General features: G+C 51.6%; 1 protein-coding gene across 1 annotated transcript; it reads right to left on the bottom strand.

Moving 5' to 3' along the window:
• Nucleotides 1-1,444: 1,444 nt before the first annotated feature.
• LOC123639809 (keratin, type II cuticular Hb5) lies at nucleotides 1,445-7,271 on the bottom strand. The gene is made up of 9 exons (XM_045553943.1): nucleotides 6,852-7,271; nucleotides 5,532-5,740; nucleotides 4,891-4,951; nucleotides 4,652-4,747; nucleotides 3,860-4,024; nucleotides 3,470-3,595; nucleotides 2,848-3,068; nucleotides 2,072-2,103; nucleotides 1,445-1,638 (listed from the first exon to the last, which is right to left on the bottom strand). Exons 1-9 carry the CDS (start codon nucleotides 7,269-7,271, stop codon nucleotides 1,445-1,447), a joined length of 1,524 nt encoding a protein of 507 aa, XP_045409899.1.
• Between the last annotated feature and the right edge of the window lie 10,306 nt (nucleotides 7,272-17,577).

Genomic DNA, 17,577 nt, shown 5'->3' with positions numbered 1-17,577 from the left:
CTGCCTGACAGCAGCCAGAGCCAATCTGTGCTCCTAATGGAGAGGTGGAGCTCAGTCCCAGGGGGCTGGATGTCTGTCCCTGCTGCTGTACCAGCTGCCTGAGTTCATCCCACGCGTCCCAGGCCTGGCATATCCTGGAGCCCCATCCTGGGACTCAGTGGAGGGTCAGAGCCAGGAGGAGCCACTTCCTGTCCTCAGGGAAGTTCCAGCTTGTTCCAGGCTCTAGACACACTCATTGACATGCCTGGCAGAACCAGAGATCCTCAGAGTTCTAGACACTGTGCGGTGGGGGAGGGGTGTGTGTGTGGGGGGACTTCCTCCTTGAGGTGGGGTCCCTGTCTGGAGGATCAGCACTGGGTAGAGGGGTTGGACAGGGCTGAGGAGGAGGGGGAAGGAGGCTGCATCTGGCATAAGAAGCCCACAGGTGTGCTGGGAAGTGACTGGAGCCAGGTGGGAGGAGGTGAGAGCAGTGAATTTGGGATGGGGTCCTGGCTGCTGGCAGTGCTTAGGGTGGGGTCGCTAGTGGGAGCTGGGGCTGTGGTCCAGGCCTGTGGGGACTGAGGAGGACCAAGTGGAATCAGGCTGTGGAAGTGGACAGGAGGAGGCGGTGACACTCGAGGGTGACCGGGGAAACACCGCGTGGGGCTGGACTAGGATTAGTCGGCTGGAGATGGGGCAGGAAGGGAGCGGAGACATTGTGGTTCACAAGATCACGTACCCTTGCATGGCAGCAGCGTTTATTGAAACACAGATTGAGAGCTCAGGAGGCAAGGCACCCACAGACAGTCATAAGCAGAGAGGGACCCAGGAAGTGGCCTAACTTTCCATCCCACCAGCTCTGCGTGGGACAGTCCCTCCTGCACGCAGCAGGGGAAGTCTGGAGCCACCGCGGAGTCTTTGAAATGCATTCGGGTGCACTGGACAGCAGGACCTGCCCAAAGTGCCCCAACCGGAGGGCTGGAGGCGAAAGCGTCCCCACAGTAATGGGCCTCCTGACTGGGAGGTCACATGAGCAGTGTGGCTGGAACGGTCAACCCAGAAGGCGGTCGGTGAAAGAGACAAGCAGAGCACAGGCAGGATGAACGGGCAAGTGCTTGTCATGGGGTCATGTCTCGACCCAGGGGAAGGCCAAGCTCCCATGCTTTCCAGCCACTCAGGTGACTGTTCCTGTCCCAGAGAGCTTGGAGAATAATACAAATAATCCAAATTGGCCACAAGTATTTTGGAGCCAGGTTAGAGTAAAGCGAAGGGCTGGGAATGACTCTAAACTGAAGCCACCAGGAAAACTAGGACACAACTCCCCAAAATGAGAAGGTGGAGGATAGTGGCCCAAGGGTCTTTCCCTCTGTAGGAACGTCTGGAAGATTCTGGAAGCAAGCACACATTTGCATTCACACACCATTCAGTGCTCGGCTGCCACAGGCAGGGCAGGCTCTGGACTCCACTAGGCGAAGCGGACGGACCGGCTGCTTCCGCAGCTGAAGCTGGAGGAGCGGGGCTGGCAGGGTGCACAGGAGTCGGGGGCTGTCACCGTGATGCTGCCCCCTGTGGCTGGGGGCCCAGAGGTGATCTGGCGTCCTGGGGTGGTGCTGTAGGTGAGGCCCCCGCAGGAGACTCCTCCACGGGAGCTGCTGACACCTGTGGGGAGAGGTGGCACAGAGGGGTGAGGGCTCGCTGTGATGGCACCGGCCCCATGACAGGCCCCAGAGGGCAGTGGCATTGCAGGAGCCGCCTCCTCTCCAAGGGGTCCAGTGGTTGACAACGCAGACCCTGTCCCTCAGCTGCACATGCCATCTGGGGGCCTGGGGCAGGAAGGAACCCAGGACCCCTGGACTCAGAGGAGCAAAGCTGCCAGGCCCTGGCATGGCCTCGGCTCACGGTTGTCACTAGTAAAGGGCGCTCAGCTCTGCTTTCTCTAACTCCCTTCGTGGTCCCCAGTGAGGGGCCAGGAGAGGGCGAAAGGCCCTCTCTTACTTGGGAGAACATTCGAGGCTCTGTGGCTTAGACCAAAGGGTTCGGCTTTGCCTGTCAACAAAGGCATTTTTCTAGGGGATTTAGGGCAGATACTTACAGACATTGACGGAGCCCACACCTTCACACAGCCTGGGGGAGAGAAAACTCTGTTAGCTGCAGACACTGGGCTGGATTGAGACGGATAGTCACTTGGGGACAGAGAGGGTCATCCTGTGGACAGTCTATCCCCTGAGAGGCAGGAAGGGCTCCCCCAATCGGTACTAAATGATCACTTGTATCTTTAATGGTTCTCTAAGCATGGGGACAAGCCCTTCTGATTCTCAGCAGCCCTGAGTGAGACTGTGACCCTCACATGCTGCCCCCCATCTGAGTACCGTAGCCCACCCCGGATAGTGCCAACCAAGCTCTCAGAGAGGAGAGTCAGGTGCGATGCACCAGCGTGTGGAAGGGCTTTGTGGAAGGTGAGGGCTGAGCGCGTGCGGAGGTGCCTCCTCATTGTCACACACAGGCCTGCGGCGGGGCAGGAAGCCACTCAACAAGAATGCCTTTGGGGACACGTGACTTGGGCGCAGAGCTCAGCTCTTCTGCTTATTAACTGGGTAGCCATGAAAAAGGCATTGAACCCGGGGCCTATTTCTTTATGTTTGGGTGGGAAAAATGATACTGATCTCATTGGATTACGGGGATTATAAAATGAGCACTTAGCACAGGTCTAGCATATAATAAGCATTTGATAAATTGTTATTATTATTGAAGCTTGACCTGTACTACCAGGGTCAGAGTCAGAGCTCACACTTGGCTTAAGGAAATTCACTCTGAGGACCAGGACGTCTACCCTGGAAACCCTACAAGGTCCTGCCTGCTTAGCCTCACCTGTGCTCCTCGCCCTCCAGCAGGCGCCTGTAGGTGGCGATCTCGATGTCCAGGCCCAGCTTGGAGTTCATCACCTCCTGGTACTCCTTGAGCAGGCAGGCCATGTCCTGCTTGGCCTTCTGCAGGGCGGCCTCCAGCTCAGCCAGCTTGCAGCGGGCGTCATTGAGGGCAGCCTCGCCCTGCTGCTCAGTCTCCGCCACGGCGGCCTCCAGCTTGGCACGCTGTTGGGTGAGGATGTGAGGGCAAGAATGAGAGAGCAGGCACAGTTTGGCTCACCCAAACTGAGGGCAGGGAGAGGAGGGTCCCGGAGAGAAGGTTGGGCCCAGGGCCAGGTGGTAACAGGGCTGTGAACATGAGGGAGGAGGTGGTGGGCTTTCTCCGTCGCCACTTGATGGTGGTCAACAGCATGGCCCAGAAAGGGCTAGATCCTCCTTGGCAGGTCAGGGATAGGGCTCATCCAGCCTGAGTGCTGTGAGATGTGGCAGAGCCCCTGCTTTCACTCTGGGTCCCTGCTCCCTCACGCTGCAGGGCCTGACTAGGGCCATGCCAGTGTCCTCCTGGGGAAAGGGCCTGGTGCTGCAACCTGCCTGTGCTGGGTATTTGAGATCTCCCTGGACCTTACCTGGCACTTGGCGTTCTCAATTTCAGCCGTCAGCCTCTGGACCATGCGGTTCAGCTCGTTGATCTCCTCCTTGGTGCGGCGCAGGGTCTCCCCGTGCCTGATCACCGTGGCCTTCATCTCCTCGCACTGGGGAAGCAGAGATGCTCGTGAGAATCAGGATGGGACATGTCATCCATTCAGGACATCAGAGATGATTGTGCAGGTTGTGCAGTGCTCAGCCTGTGCAACCACACATGGCAGTCCTGCCCTGCCACCCCAACCTCAGAGAGGCAGCTCTTCTCTAACCGTCCTTAGGGAGCAGAATCCCCAGACTAGAGAAGCCTTTTCTGAGAAATACCTCGCTTCCCTCCCACTGCCGTGTCTAGGAGGCAGGTGTCCTGTGCCACTCACCTTGCTGCGGTACCAGGATTCAGCCTCCGCCCGGCTGCGGCTGGCGACATCATCATACTGAGCCTTGATCTCAGCGACAACGCAGTCCATATTCAGGTCCCGACTGTTGTCCATTTTGACAATGACTGAGGTGTCTGAGATGTGGGCTTGAAGAACACGGATCTCCTGTGGGGCCAACAGCCAGTACATTTGGTTCTGGTGCCTGACCTGGGCCATGTGTTCCACCCCTCGGGGCAGTGTCCACTCCCTGGAGGGGACACTATAAATGCTACACGAGTCCTGATCCCACCACCTTCATTCACACACGGGCTTATTACAAAACAACAAAGTGGCAGAGGGTCCCAGAGGTCATCGGGGAACAGCCTCTGACTTAACAAATGGGAAAACGGAGGCCCAGAAGGTGAGAAAGGCCTGACCCAGAGTCCCGGCGGGGGAGCTGGGGGTGGATGCCAGGATGAGTGATTAGTCCGCTAATTAAGACCACTCCCTGACCCCCATCCCACATGCACACTTAGCAGCTCATCTCTAGACTGACACACAGACAACTCACAGGCAGGCACACCCCAACACAGAGAGGTCACAGTCACAGAGCAGCCAAGCTCTCAGACACCATGCTCCTCACACATGACCGTGGATGGGGTCTCTGTGCCGTGGGCCCCTTGCATGTATGTGCAGGTGCTTTTCACACTTCCATCACATGCTCCAAACATGTGCACACACACGTGCCCTTGCCCTGCTCCCCTGGTCTCCACACCTCCCCTCCACCTGCCCTGGCTGGCAGGTGCCCCTCACCTCTTCATAGAGGCGCCGCAGGAAGCTAGATTCCTCCACCAGGGCCTCCACGTTGGCCTCCAGGTCTGATTTCCGCAGATAGGCGCAGTCCACGTCCTGGCGGTGGGACCAAGATGAGGAGGAGCGCATGGGGGAGGAGGCCAAAGAAAGGCGCCTCTGGTCAGCATGGGGACTGTGCCCCAAGCTGGAGTTGGCACAGATGGGTCCCCTCCTCCCTGCCCCGCAACCAGCCCCCTCACCTTCTTTAGAACCACAAACTCGTTCTCTGCCGTGGCTCTCAGGGCCACCTCTTCTTCATACCTGGGCATGAGAGAGAGAAGGGCTGGAGCTGAGAAATCACACCTTGAATACCAGCTCAGCTGCCGGGCAAGTTCTTGCAGGGGTCGAAAAGGAATGAACCCCTCCAGATGTCGTCTTGGCCTCTCCTCGATCTATTTTGTGTATTATTCATGGGCTAGCCCTTATTCTAGCCTGGTTTTGTTCCACCCCAGTCCTTCCATCTCTGGGATGAAATCAGGAATGCACATTCCATCCCCCAAGTCTAAAATCATCTGTGCATCCTAGGTCCCAGCAGAGCCAGTCCCCTGGGCAGGGAGGACACAGACCCCTGTCATCAAGGTAAGCTGTGCAGGGTAGGGAACACAGAGAGCTGTAGAACTCCACTGGCTTTCCCTTCCTCTCTCCCCCAGAAGCCAGTCCTAAGACTCACAGGGCTGGAGTCTTAGAGGAGGAGCCAGGAATCTGAAGAAACCTGGGCCCCACTGGACACCCCCTCTGGGTCCCAAGCAGCCTGTTGGAGGAATCTGAAAGATGCTGCTACAAGAGGCTGTGGACAGAGCCTCCAGCATTCCCTGTGAGCTCCCCCTCGCACCACACTCACTTCTTCTTGTAGCCCTCCAGCACCTCCTGCACGTGGTTGAGCTCCGAGGCCAGCCTCCCGCTGTCAGCCTCCACACACTCGGCCTCCCGCCTCAGCGTTTCGATGTAGCCGCTGAACAGCGGCTCCAGGTTGCTCTCGCAGCACTGGCGGTTCTGGTAGAACTGCCACTTGGTCTCCAGCAGCTTGTTCTGCTGCTCCAGGAAGCGCACCTGCCATTTGGGTGGAGGAAAGAGACTCAGGGGGAGGCCTGGTGAGGGGGAGGCTCCTGGTCCCCAGAGCTGTCTGCCCTTGGGAGCTGGCTGAATGGGCCGTAGCTGTGGAGTGGAGTGTCTGGGGCTCAGGGGGCCCCATTCCCAGGCCCCCCAGGGAGGCAGTTTTGGGTATAAAGAAAAGCCATCCCGCTCAAAGCCAAAGGTCTGATTCAAATCCAAGTTTTGCCACTTTAAGTGGGCAAGTTGTTTAACCTCTTGGTGCTCAGTTTTCTCATTTCTAAATTGAAAATTATGGTGCCTACCTTAGAGTTGCTGTGAAGATTGAACAAGTTAATACACGTAAAGTGCTTAGAGCGGTCCCGGACACAGAGTAAGTGCTCTGTCAATTTAACTATTATTATAATTACCAGTTGTCTGTCATTTATTCATTTATGCAACAAACACTTACTGAATATTCACTATGTGGAGCCGGGGCCTGTGCTAAGACACATGCTTGTCTATATCTACATCATCCATCTCAAATTTTATTCAATTTTCACAGCCCTACGGGAAGTTAGATATTACTTACTCCATGTTACAAATGGGGAAACTGAGACTCCAAAGTGTAAAACGACCAGCTCATGGCAGGTGATGGATTCAGACTCAGCACCCTCAAGTCTCATCCCCCGCCTGCCTGCCCCACATAGTGTGAGCAGCTCAGCTAAATGCTCTCAGCTCCAGTCTGTTACCTGAAAAATCTACCCCACTGGGTCATTCTGAGGATTGACAAAGATCACCAAAAAGAAAGAGGGAGGTTACCCCCGCTGCCCCCAGAACCCTGATCCCAGGCCCTGGAGCCTGTTCCTTGTGCTCTGCCAGAGCGAGGCCTGCAGACGCAGGCGTGTGCACAAGCACGCACGCGCTTTGGACCACAGGCTCAATTTCTAGACCACACCTGGACCTCATTAAATGTTGCTGGAACGAAATGATGAAAATGGATCCTTCTACCCATATTGGTCTGCATTTCTTTTCCTCTGCTGCCTCAAACCTGCCTCCCCAACAGACTGGGAGTTGGTGGTGGAAGGGGGAGGGCTGAGGTCTTCTCCGGACCATAGCGGGCCTCACTGACCTTGTCAATGAAGGCAGCAAATTTGCTGTTGAGGCTCTTGATCTGCTCCTTCTCCTCGTGCTTGACGCACTGCGCGTTGGGGTCGATCTCCAGGTTGAGGGGCGTCAGGAGGCTCTCGTTGACCGACACGGTGGTGATGCAGGGGGCGCTGGGCCCGCACACGCCCCCGGAGCGGTAGCCGAAGCTGCGTCCGCAGGAGCCGGCGCGGAAGCTCCCGACAGCCAGGCGGGGTCCGCAGGGGCCCAGGTTGCAGAGGCTGCGGCTGCCGAAGCCCGTCAGCCCCCGGTAGCAGGACACCCCTCGGTAGGGGGCGGCGCTGATGCAGCAGCGGTTGCCAGTTTTGGGGGCCACGGCTGAGCAGGAGCTGAAGTTCCTGGCGACCCCACATCCCGAGCTGATCCTGTAGGAGCGGCACGACATCGTGCGGGTGCGAGCGGAGTCTGAGAGGCCGAGCGGCGGTGTGGGCTGCGGAGTGCGAGGCTTAGGATCCTTCTGGTCTCTCTGATCCTCCCCGGTCCTTTTATTGGTGGGGAGAGCTGGGGTTGGCTGCATAAAAGGAGTGAAAATTCATTTTATGTTGTTTAATTGGCTTGGGGAGTTTGCCAGCAACTCCCCAAGGACTCGTCTTAAAGGTGAACTCAGCAGTGACTGTGGGGCTCTGTAAAAGTATTGAAGATGTTATTAGGGACACTGTGCGTTTGCACTTTTCATCTTCAAAGCTCGTTTACATGCATTAAGTAATTACTTTTCTCACAGTCTCTCTGTGAGATGGCCTCAACCCACACTTGGAGACGGATTTGAACTCCACAGCAGTCCTGGGGGATGGCTGGGTTTGGGATACAGGAAGGGGCCATTGTCTCAAGGGAGAAGTTCTATGGTCACAGGTGAGGTGAGACCTGAGGCGATCATGACCTTTGTCTGCCTGGCTCCATCCAGGACGCGTTTTCAAGTACATCATTGCATTTCAGGGGCTGACAGGTCAGGCAAATCCAAACCACCCAGGGGGCATTGCCTGGAAGGTGGCTCAGGACCAGAGGGGCCATTTGGACCGTGCTCGCTCCAGGACGGAGGGCTGCAGTGGCTGGTCTCTTGGCACCTTCTGGATTCCAGCCCAGAAGGCTCTTTTCCAGAGCTTTCATCTTTCACCCAGCGAAAGTGCAAACCACACAACTCTCAGTAGTCACAATTATGGCCACTTGCGGATAATGGGGAGACTTCCCTTTAGCCACTTTCTTCTGTTTGCCCAAAAGGATTGGAGAACCCAAACTTGGGGTAACCTGGTGGCTATAAACTTTCTCTGGGCACCTTCCCTTTGCCGTTTAAGAAGAAACATGTCGTGCAAGTCTTCCTTCCAAGACCACCAGCCAGAGAAGGTATTCGTTCTCCTTGGCTGCCCCAACTGCCAAGCCTTGAGGAAGGTTTAGAAATTGCTCTGCATAAAGATGGGAGTGGGATGGTGGCTTGTTCTTGTCTGATTTCTGGCTCCTGGGGGCTCTTAGAAACTTATCCGTCCAATGTCCCTGCTTCCTTTTGTGTCCTTGGGCCACTTATTAGGATAATGAGTGCTATTCTTTTAATGTTTATTGAGCACAAACCTTGGGGATGTGGTCTCTGCCTTAGCCAGACACCCGAGGTGTTAGGAGCTTAAGGAAGAAGAGCTGATGAGCTTCCTCTGGAGTGACTCCTCCAGGAAGCTTTCCATAACCAAAACACTACCCACTGCACTGCCATCCCCTGGGCCTCTGTGAGACACACTATGCTCTGTCCGTTCTGCCCTCATCGCCACGGCTGGCCAACCCCAGGTCTTCACCTAGGATTGGGCTGAGGGATTCCTGCCTTCACATCTGACACCTGTTCTTCGGGGGAGGGTAGACAGACTTTGGCAGCTGGTGGGGGAAGAGCAGGCAGCCTCACATGCTGGCCCTGAAAGATACTCAAATCATAATCGCCCACGGGGAAGCAGCTGGGTTTAGCAATCCCGACAATGGAATAAAAGCTGGAAGACCTGGTTCTAGGGCCAGTTTGGACCCTTCCTAGCTGTGTGGCTCTGCGGAAGTTCTTTACCTCTCTGAGCCTACTGTCCTTGACTGTAAAGTGGGATTCATTCTTACTCTCCAGGGCAGTTGGAGGGTTGCATGGATAATGCGTGAGAGTGTGCTGTTGGGACCCTACGCTGCATAAAGGCAGGGGTCTGTAGCTCTCTATCAGCAGCAGCCGCTGCCTGGCCAGTGGAGAGTGCCTGCTCCTGTCCTGCCCACGTCTCCTCCGTACATTTACAACTTCCTCACCCTTTTGAGGCTACTTTTAGTGTTTTCTTTACCCTGATTTCACTTGTCTAAAAATTTTGGGTGGAGTCTGGGGGCAGAGAGAAGAGGCTTTACCGGGGAAGCACGGAGGGTGGTTCCCTCTGGGGGGAGAAGGGGGCTTGTTGCCCAAGGTCCAGGGATGTCTCCTGGGGCTTTGGACTGTGAGGTCTCTGGCTGACTGCTGTGCAGACCTGGAGCCCGTGTGGTGTGGCCAAGAGGGATTTGGGGAGGAAGGTGAGGGCTGAGCATGGGAGGTGGAGGAACCTAAAAGCCCATAAAACCTCCCCCTCTTCGCATCTCCTGCAAGCCTCTGTTCTCCTCCAGGTTGTTGAAGATGCATGAACCAGTTCTGCTTCTGTTTCTCCTTAGGGGCAGGAGGGAGTGGAGGTTTTGTCCTGGAGGGAGGCCCCCATGTCAGCTGATTTCCCCTGCCCCCAACACATACACCCCCCAAACCTCCACCCCAAATTGGGCACCGAGGGTGGGGCAGGGGGAGCCAGGGGATTCAGGAGGCCCAGGGGCAGCTCCACTGTTTCCAGAACTAAGGTCCCGTCCAGGCCCTCGGGATTATCCAGTAGAGGGTGTCAGCACCTGGAGGCTGTGCTGGAATTGACGACATGGGTGTGCTCGTGGGTGCTGGTGAGGTTTGCAATGGCAGAGCTGAGCCCAGGGCTGGTGGGGCTGTTCAGGACACCTGTCCAGGTGGAGCTCTGGATTGGAGGAGCTGGGCTGAGGGCAAAGTCGGGCGGAGGGTGGTGGTGATTCTTCATGGGGCTGGTGTCAGGTGGTCCAGGGCCAGGGAGGACTCAGGTCAATCTGCCATAGCTGTCCCGGAGAGACCTGGGCCTTTGCTTAGGGCTCCACCCAAGGAAGGGACAGAGACCGCCTACCCCCTGCCTGTCTCTACCGTTCCCCCAACCACCTGCTCAGTGGAACCCAAGTCCCTGCCATGAGAGTCAGGGCCCTTCAGGGGCTGGTCATGTCCTCATTCACTGCTCACCTGCGCCCACTTGGTTCCTTGAATAGTCATACCCCCTCCCTTCCTCAACCTCTCCACGTCACACCTTGGCCTGGAATGTCCCAGAACAGCTCCCTCTTCCAGGAAGCCTTTGTGAACTAATCAGAGGGAGGCTGTGATCTCTCTTCCTTGCTGTCTTGTAAAATGCCTGCTCTCGGGCTTCCCAGGCAACTCCCATTGCCCCCTTCCACACCCTCTTGTCCTAGGTGCTGTCACCACCTCCTTTGGTGCTGTCCCCTCCTGCCCTCACACCTGTTGAAGGCTCTGCCTAGTGCTGGGAATGTCCACGCAAGAGCCCATGGCCCTCCCATAGTTTCAGATGCTCCCAAGAGGCTGCTAGTTCCCAGAAGCCTTCAAGAGCTAGTTGGGTGACAGGGACTCTTCACCCTACCCTGGAGTCTCAGGCCAGCCCTAAGGCTCCCCCTGGATCTGCTCCACAGAGCACCTGTCCTGAGGTTTTCTCGGGGGCCTCATCCCCCACCCTCAGCCCCACCCACGGACAGGGCCTGTTGCCTGGGCTGGGTGCTTGCAGGGCAGCTCTCTCTTCCCCACACCGCAGGTGCACTACCTCTCTTCCCTTCCGCTTTTTCCACTGTGTGACCATCCCCCTGCTTCCAGAAAGATGTCTTGGGTTTGTCAAAAGATTGGAGAGCCCTGACACCTTCCCCAGTCCTGCCTGTCTGTCCATAGAGCTGCCTGTCCGCCCTCCTGGTTTTATATTGTCTGCCTGAGCTCTCCTGGGCCGGCTCCGTGTCCTTCCTGGCTGGCCGGCCCTCCTGAGTCAGCCCTGTCGGGCTCCCCATGGACGTGGCCTGTCCTGAGCGGGGCCTTGGTGGCTGCCTGCACAGCTCATTCAAGTGGGCATCACCCGTCACCTCTGCTGGCCACACTTCTGTTATGCATCCAAATGCACCTGCTGGTGCTGGGACACAGCTCTTGAAGGGTCTTTTTAGCCCCCTCTTTGGCTTTCACAAAACTCAGGCATGATTCAGAGACCCCAGGTGAAAGAAGTGAGGGTCGGAGCAACAGGCAGGGCTGGATGAACCAACTGTACCCTGCCCAGTGTGTCGCGGCTGGGTCCCCTGTCCAGGGGCAAAGCTGCTCCCTGGCTTGCCACACTTTTCCTCCCGTGGGCTTCCCCACAAGAACTCAAGGGACTCTTTACTCTCCTCCTGAGCTCTGTCCACATGCCTTCCTGTTGGCAGCATTCCTGGGGGCTTTGCTGTTTCCCCTGGCTGCTCTGGATCAGAGCAGACGCTCAGTCAACACAGAGCCTCTAAGTTCAGAATTGGACCATATTAATGGTTTTGAATATTTTCTTATTTTCTAAATCTTAGGAGGAAAACAGCTATATAAAGCCATGTATTTATTTCCTGATTTAGTTATAGGACAGATAAGCTTGGGACACTGGGCCCCCTGCTTGTCCTGGCCCCCTGCACGCCATTCTCATCACAGGAGAGTGGTCCCTGGGAAACACAAGTAGGAGCATGTTCACTCCTCTGCTCAAACACCCCAGTGACTCTGCATTTCACTCAGAGGCCTATGGATGGCCGGGGAGCCCTGCACTGCCTGTCCCTGTGTAAATTCTCTGGCCTCCCTCTGATTCTGGAATGCACCAGGCACACTCCTGACTCAGGGCCTTGGTACTGGCTGTCCCTCTGCCTGGGTGCTCTCCTCTCACCCACATGGCTTGCTCCATTGCCTCCTGCAGGTCTTTGCTCAAATATCATCTCTCTGGCCCTTCTTTCTAAAATAGCAACCTGCCTTCCTACCCCAAGAGTACTCTCCATTTGGCTCATCCTGCTCTGAGCTATTTCTTTTTCCATCTCGAATAACCCCTAACACACTCTAGAATTTACTTATTTGTTCTATTCATAGATTATTATCTGTCTCTCCCCTCACCCCAAAATAAACTCCATGAGAGCATGGAGTCTGTCTGTTTTGCTCATTGATGGATCCCAAACCCTTAGTGCAGTGCTGGGAATATAGTAAGTGCTCAGTAAATAGTGGTTGATCTCTTGAATGTATGTATGAATGAATATCTTGGATATTTTAGATAGTTAAGATTTGGCAGAAAATGCCACCTTGTGAGATGCCTTGGCCCTTGAGCACCGAGGAGCACACCTAGTTTGAAAAGCCTTTTTCTTTCTGTTTCAGGCTGAGATTTTCTGAGCACCCTGGGGAACAAAGACTGACAGAACACAGAATGGTGAAGACAGGGCTGCGGAGGTTAGTGAGAGAGGGGCTAGATTCCGTTTAAAAATTGCTATCCATTTTTGTAATGTTTGTGCCATAATTGCAATTTTGGAGAAAAAAAGTTCTAAAAGATGCTAAGCTCCCTTCTTCCCTCACTAGGTGGTCCAACCCTGCTAGAAGCTTACTTTGAAAAATCTCCTGCTTGCTGTCTCTTCTGAAGCTGCTGGCCAGCAGAGGGCAGCAAATGTCCACAGCTGGGCTGACAGTGGTTCTGTCAGCAGGAATTGGACAGGCAGGGAGCTCCACGCCGGTGGCTCAGGTTTCCAGTGCTTTGGAAGCTGGAAATAGTCTACCGATGCTCCTGCATCCACCTGTGGTGGCACTGGAGTGGTTGAGCTGCTGACCAGAATAGTCCATTAATAATAAAACTAGAAACGCCACCAACACCACCACCGCCACCATCACCATCAAAACAATAGCAACCATTTACTGCGCACCCACTGTGTGGCAGGCTGCATGCTAAGCACATTAGATGTGCCACTGCATGAACTCTCCACAACTCTTTGAGGCAGGAAGTATTTTTCCACTTTACAAATGAGGCAAGAGGTGTTTTGAGATTAAGTGGCAGGCAGAACAGCGTGGTAGTGGTGAGCGTGGGCTCAGGAATCAGAGTGCCTCTGCTGCCACCACTTATTTAACCTCTCTGAGCCTTGGTTTTGTCATCTGTCCAATGGGAAATAATGAAAGTACTGATCACGTAAGGTTATAGGAAGAATAAAATGAGTTAAATACAAAAAGCACTTGGAATCCTGCTCCGTTCAATATGTTAAATGTTAGTGTTACGTTTGGTCACACAACCAGCAAGTAGAGGATCTGGGATTGAACTCAGGTCTGCCCATACCAGAGTCTGTGGGTTTGACTTCCCCTGTGTTGTCTTTGGGGAAGAATTGACATCTTGACAATATTGAGTCTTGCAGTTTGTGAAAGCAGTATATCTCTCCCTTTATTTAAATCTTCTTTGATTTCTTTCATTATTGTTTTGTAGCTTTCAGCATATAGATCCTCACATAATTTTTAAAGGTTTATACCTAGTTATTTCATTTTTGGGATATTACTGGAAATGGAAACTTTAAACATATTTTGATTTTCAATTGTTCATTGCTAGTGTATAGAAATACAATTGATTTCTGTATATTGACTTTGCATCCTCCAACTTCGCTAAACTCACTTATTAGCTCTAGCTGGTTTTTGAAAAAAGATTTCTTGGGATTTTCTATATAGAAAATCATGTATTTTGAAAACAGATACAGTTTTATTTCTTTCTGTCCAAGCTATATGACTTTTATTTCTTCTGCTTGCCTTAACTCACTGGCCAGGACAGCTGGTACAATACTAGGAGTGGTGTAAGCAGACATCCTTATCTTGTCCCCGATCTGAGAGAGAAAGCAACCAGTCTTTCACCACCCAGTGTGCTGTTAGCTGTAGGGTTTTCTTTTTGTAGATGTCATTGGCCAAGTCAAGGAAATTCCCTTCAATTCCTAGTTTGCTGAGAGTTTTTATCAGGAATGGAGATTAAATTTTGTTAAATGTTTTTTTCTGCATCTATTTAGGACAATAATATTGACTGTTCCTCTTTAATCTGTTGATATCATGAATTACATTAACAGATTTTTGAAAGTTGAACCATCCTTGCGTTCCAGGATAAACTCTATTTGGTTATGATACATTAACTTTTTATTTGTTGCTGTATTCAGTTTACTAATATTTTGCTGAAGATTTTTATGTTTATGTTCATGAGGGATATTGGTCAGTAGTTTTCTTTTCTTATAGTGTTTTGCCCGATTTTGGTCTCAGAGTAATGCTGGTCTCATAAAAGGAGTTGGAAGTTTTACCTCTTCTTTTGTTTTCTAGAAGAGTATGGGTTGAATTCTTCCTTAAATGTTTGGTAGAATTCAGCAGTGAAGATATGTGGGCCTGGTGTTTTATTTGTTGGAAGGTTTTAAACTACACATTCAGTTCCCTCAGTACGTATAGAGCTATTTAGGCAGGACTGGCCACACAATTTATGGAGTCTATATTGGTGAATTCTCCCTGTTGTCACTTAAAAAGAATGCGTATTTGTCTGTTTTGGGTGGTGTGGTCTATAAATGTCAATCGTAAGGTTGATTGATTGTGACACAAATTACCAAAGATGGTGACAGTAGACATTAAACTTTTCTCCTTTTAATCTGTCTTTTGCCAGTTTAATTGACAGGCCCCCAGGGCTGAACCTAAGTGGGTAGAGTAAAAGTTTTTTCTCCCTGACATTGTGTTTGGACCATTTACCCTATATATAATTATTAATATGGTTTTATTTAGCTCTACCATTTTATTTTTTGTTTTCTTTTTGTTCTTCTGATTTTTTCCCTCTATTACCACTTTCTCTTCTTCCTTGGATTATTTGAACATGTAAAAATATTTATCTTAATTTATCTATTGACTTTTGAGTATATCCTTTGGTAGTATTTTTTAGTGGCTACTCTAGAGATACAATGTACAGAATCTAATCTTTCACAATCTACTTAGGGCTAGTATTTTTCACTTATATTTGTCTTTTTTTCTTTATATGTTGTCATAGATATTGCATCTACATACATTGCAACCCTACCAGATATCATTTTTGTTTTTAATAGTCATATATTTTAAAGAATACAAGAGTAGCAAAATAGTCTTTCATGTTTACCCAGATATTTGTCATTTTTATTACTTTTGTTTATTTTATTTATTTATTGATTTATGCCTTTGCTTCTGAAGGATATTTTTGCTGGCTACAGAATTCTGTGTTTACGGTTCTCCCCCCACTCTCCTCCCCCACACACCTTTAAAGGTGGTTTTCCAGTGTCTTCTGTCTTTCACGGTTTCTGATGAGAAACTATGGTAATTTGAATTGTTATTCCCCATATGTCATTTTTCTCTAGCTTAACAAATATTTTTTTCCAATCTTATTTTCTTTTTATCCTTCAGATTGTATAATTTCTATCAATCTATCTTCAAGCTATTGACTCTTTCATTTGTACACTCCTTTTTGTTGTGGGGCCCATCCATGTTTTCTTTTCATTTCAAATATTGTGTTTTTCAGTTCTAAAATTTCCATTTGGTTTTATTTTTTATAGTTTCTATTTTCTGTTGAGAACTTCTACCTTGTTTATTTCAAATGTGTTTACTTTTTTCTCATAGAATATAGTTATAATAGTGCTTTAAAGTCAACGTCTGTGTCATCTTGGAAAATTGGCATCTGTCAATTTTCTTTCCCCTTAAAAATTGGTGACATTTTCCTGATGCCTTTAACATTAACTTTAGAATATATTCTGGACATTTTGAATATTATTATGTGCAGCTTCTGGGTCCTGCTAAGTCCTCTGGAGAATTTTCATTTTTGTTTTGTTTTGCTTTAGTAGAGAGTCAACCTAGTAAGGTGCAGACTGCAAGTTCTGCCTCTCCTTCTGACAGCAGTGATTCCAAACTTAGTTCAGTTTTCCGAGCCTTTGGTATGCTGCTTTGTGTCTGTCTTGTGTTGATACCTTTAAGGGATTTGTCTGGAACTTGGGAAGTGGTTTAAATCTTACTTAAGTTCTCAATGCCTTTGATGTGCTGCTTCAGATCTTTCATGCATATGAAGTTCAAGGGACAGCCAAGAACTCTGTGTCTCTGCTGGGACATCACATCCTTCAGGCAGCTTTTAATGATGCCCCAAGTCTGGAGTGGGCCTCTCCTCTGTGTATCATCGCATTGGTTCTGCTCTTAGCATGCCGAGTAGTAATGGCCTGTGCACCTGTCCAGTTATTAGACTAGACTGTAAGCTCTTCAAGGGCAAGGACTGACTCTTGTTGACTACTATTTTCCCAGCATCATGCCTGGCATATGGTAGGCACTTATCAAATATTTGTTGAATAAATAAATAAAAGATGACACGTGGGAAGTGGGGTGCACGGAGGGGATGGCAGAGGGTGGAAGTATATGGGCAGATCACACAGAGCTTTTAGGCTATGTTAAGGAGCTTGGGCTACTTCTGCAAGGCAATGGGGAGCCCCTGAGGGCTATAAGCAGGGCAGAGTCGTGATCAGTTTTCTATGTGAGAAAGACCTCTGTAGCAGCGTCATGATGAATGAGTTGGATGGAGACAAGAGTAGGGACAGAAAGACCAGGAGGTTCCTGCAAAGATCCCAGAGGACCTGGAGATGGGGTGGGAACTGGTGGAAGGGACCATCTTGTTCAGGAGGAGGGCACCTCTGAAGTGCAAGGTGATTCCTAGAGAGAAATGGGCTGCTTGGCACTTGTTGTTCAGAGCCTTTGCTACATCTCCTCTGCCTTGCAGAACTGTGGCCCCTCCAGGGAAGGGCCTGAGCCCTCTTTCCTCAATGCTCCCCTGTGCCCAGGACACTAGCCTCTGCCCTTGGCAAGCCCTCAGTAGGGGGTCTCATGAGCTGGTGAGTTGGTGCAGTCTAGGAAGCAAACTCCCCCACACTCTCCCCAGTGTGAGCCAGAAGGACAGGCCAGAGTCCTCATGAAGTTTGCTTGGCAAGTTTATTGAAAACTCAAGAACACAAAAAGCAGTACAAACAGACACTCCACCCCACCCCAGCCCCGAGCCTCCTTGGGGCTTGCAGACATAAACCCTGCTGCAGACAGGGCTGGGCCTCACCCCATCAGCAGGGCAGGGGCACAGGGAGTGTTGCTGAGCCCACTTCTCCACCTGCACCCCATGCACCTCATGGACTCACATGCCAGAGTTAAGCCAATAACCCAGGAAGAGAAATAGCCAGGGCATATGCCACTGGGAGAAGAACCAGCTCCGGGGACTTAGGGATCCCTGGGCCACCAAAGACTGTGGATACTCTGAGTCAGGAAGAGAAAGGAAGAACCTTCTCCTGCCAGGGAAAGGAAGAGGAAGGAAGCCAAGGACGGCGGGCTAAGGACGCCTACGGTGTGGACAGTTAACTCTCCATTCTCCAAATTGAGCCAAAGCCATCCATGGTGATGGTGCCCAAACACATTCTTTTTGGCTTTGAACTGTTCCTTTTCTCCCCAGGCCCACGATTTTTGTAGTTGTATTGAATCTGTATTTCTCAAGCAGTCGCTGGACAGTGAGGAGCGATCCAGAGGAATGAAATTGGGAGGCAGGGAGAAGCTAGCCTGGCTGGGGCTGCGGATAGAGGGTCTACACGGT

The sequence above is a fragment of the Lemur catta genome, chromosome 6 (genome assembly GCF_020740605.2).
Source record: "Lemur catta isolate mLemCat1 chromosome 6, mLemCat1.pri, whole genome shotgun sequence".
Lineage (NCBI taxonomy): Eukaryota > Metazoa > Chordata > Mammalia > Primates > Lemuridae > Lemur > Lemur catta.
The sequence above is the reverse complement of the archived record's forward strand: the minus strand, read 5'-3'. Positions and strand labels throughout refer to the sequence as shown.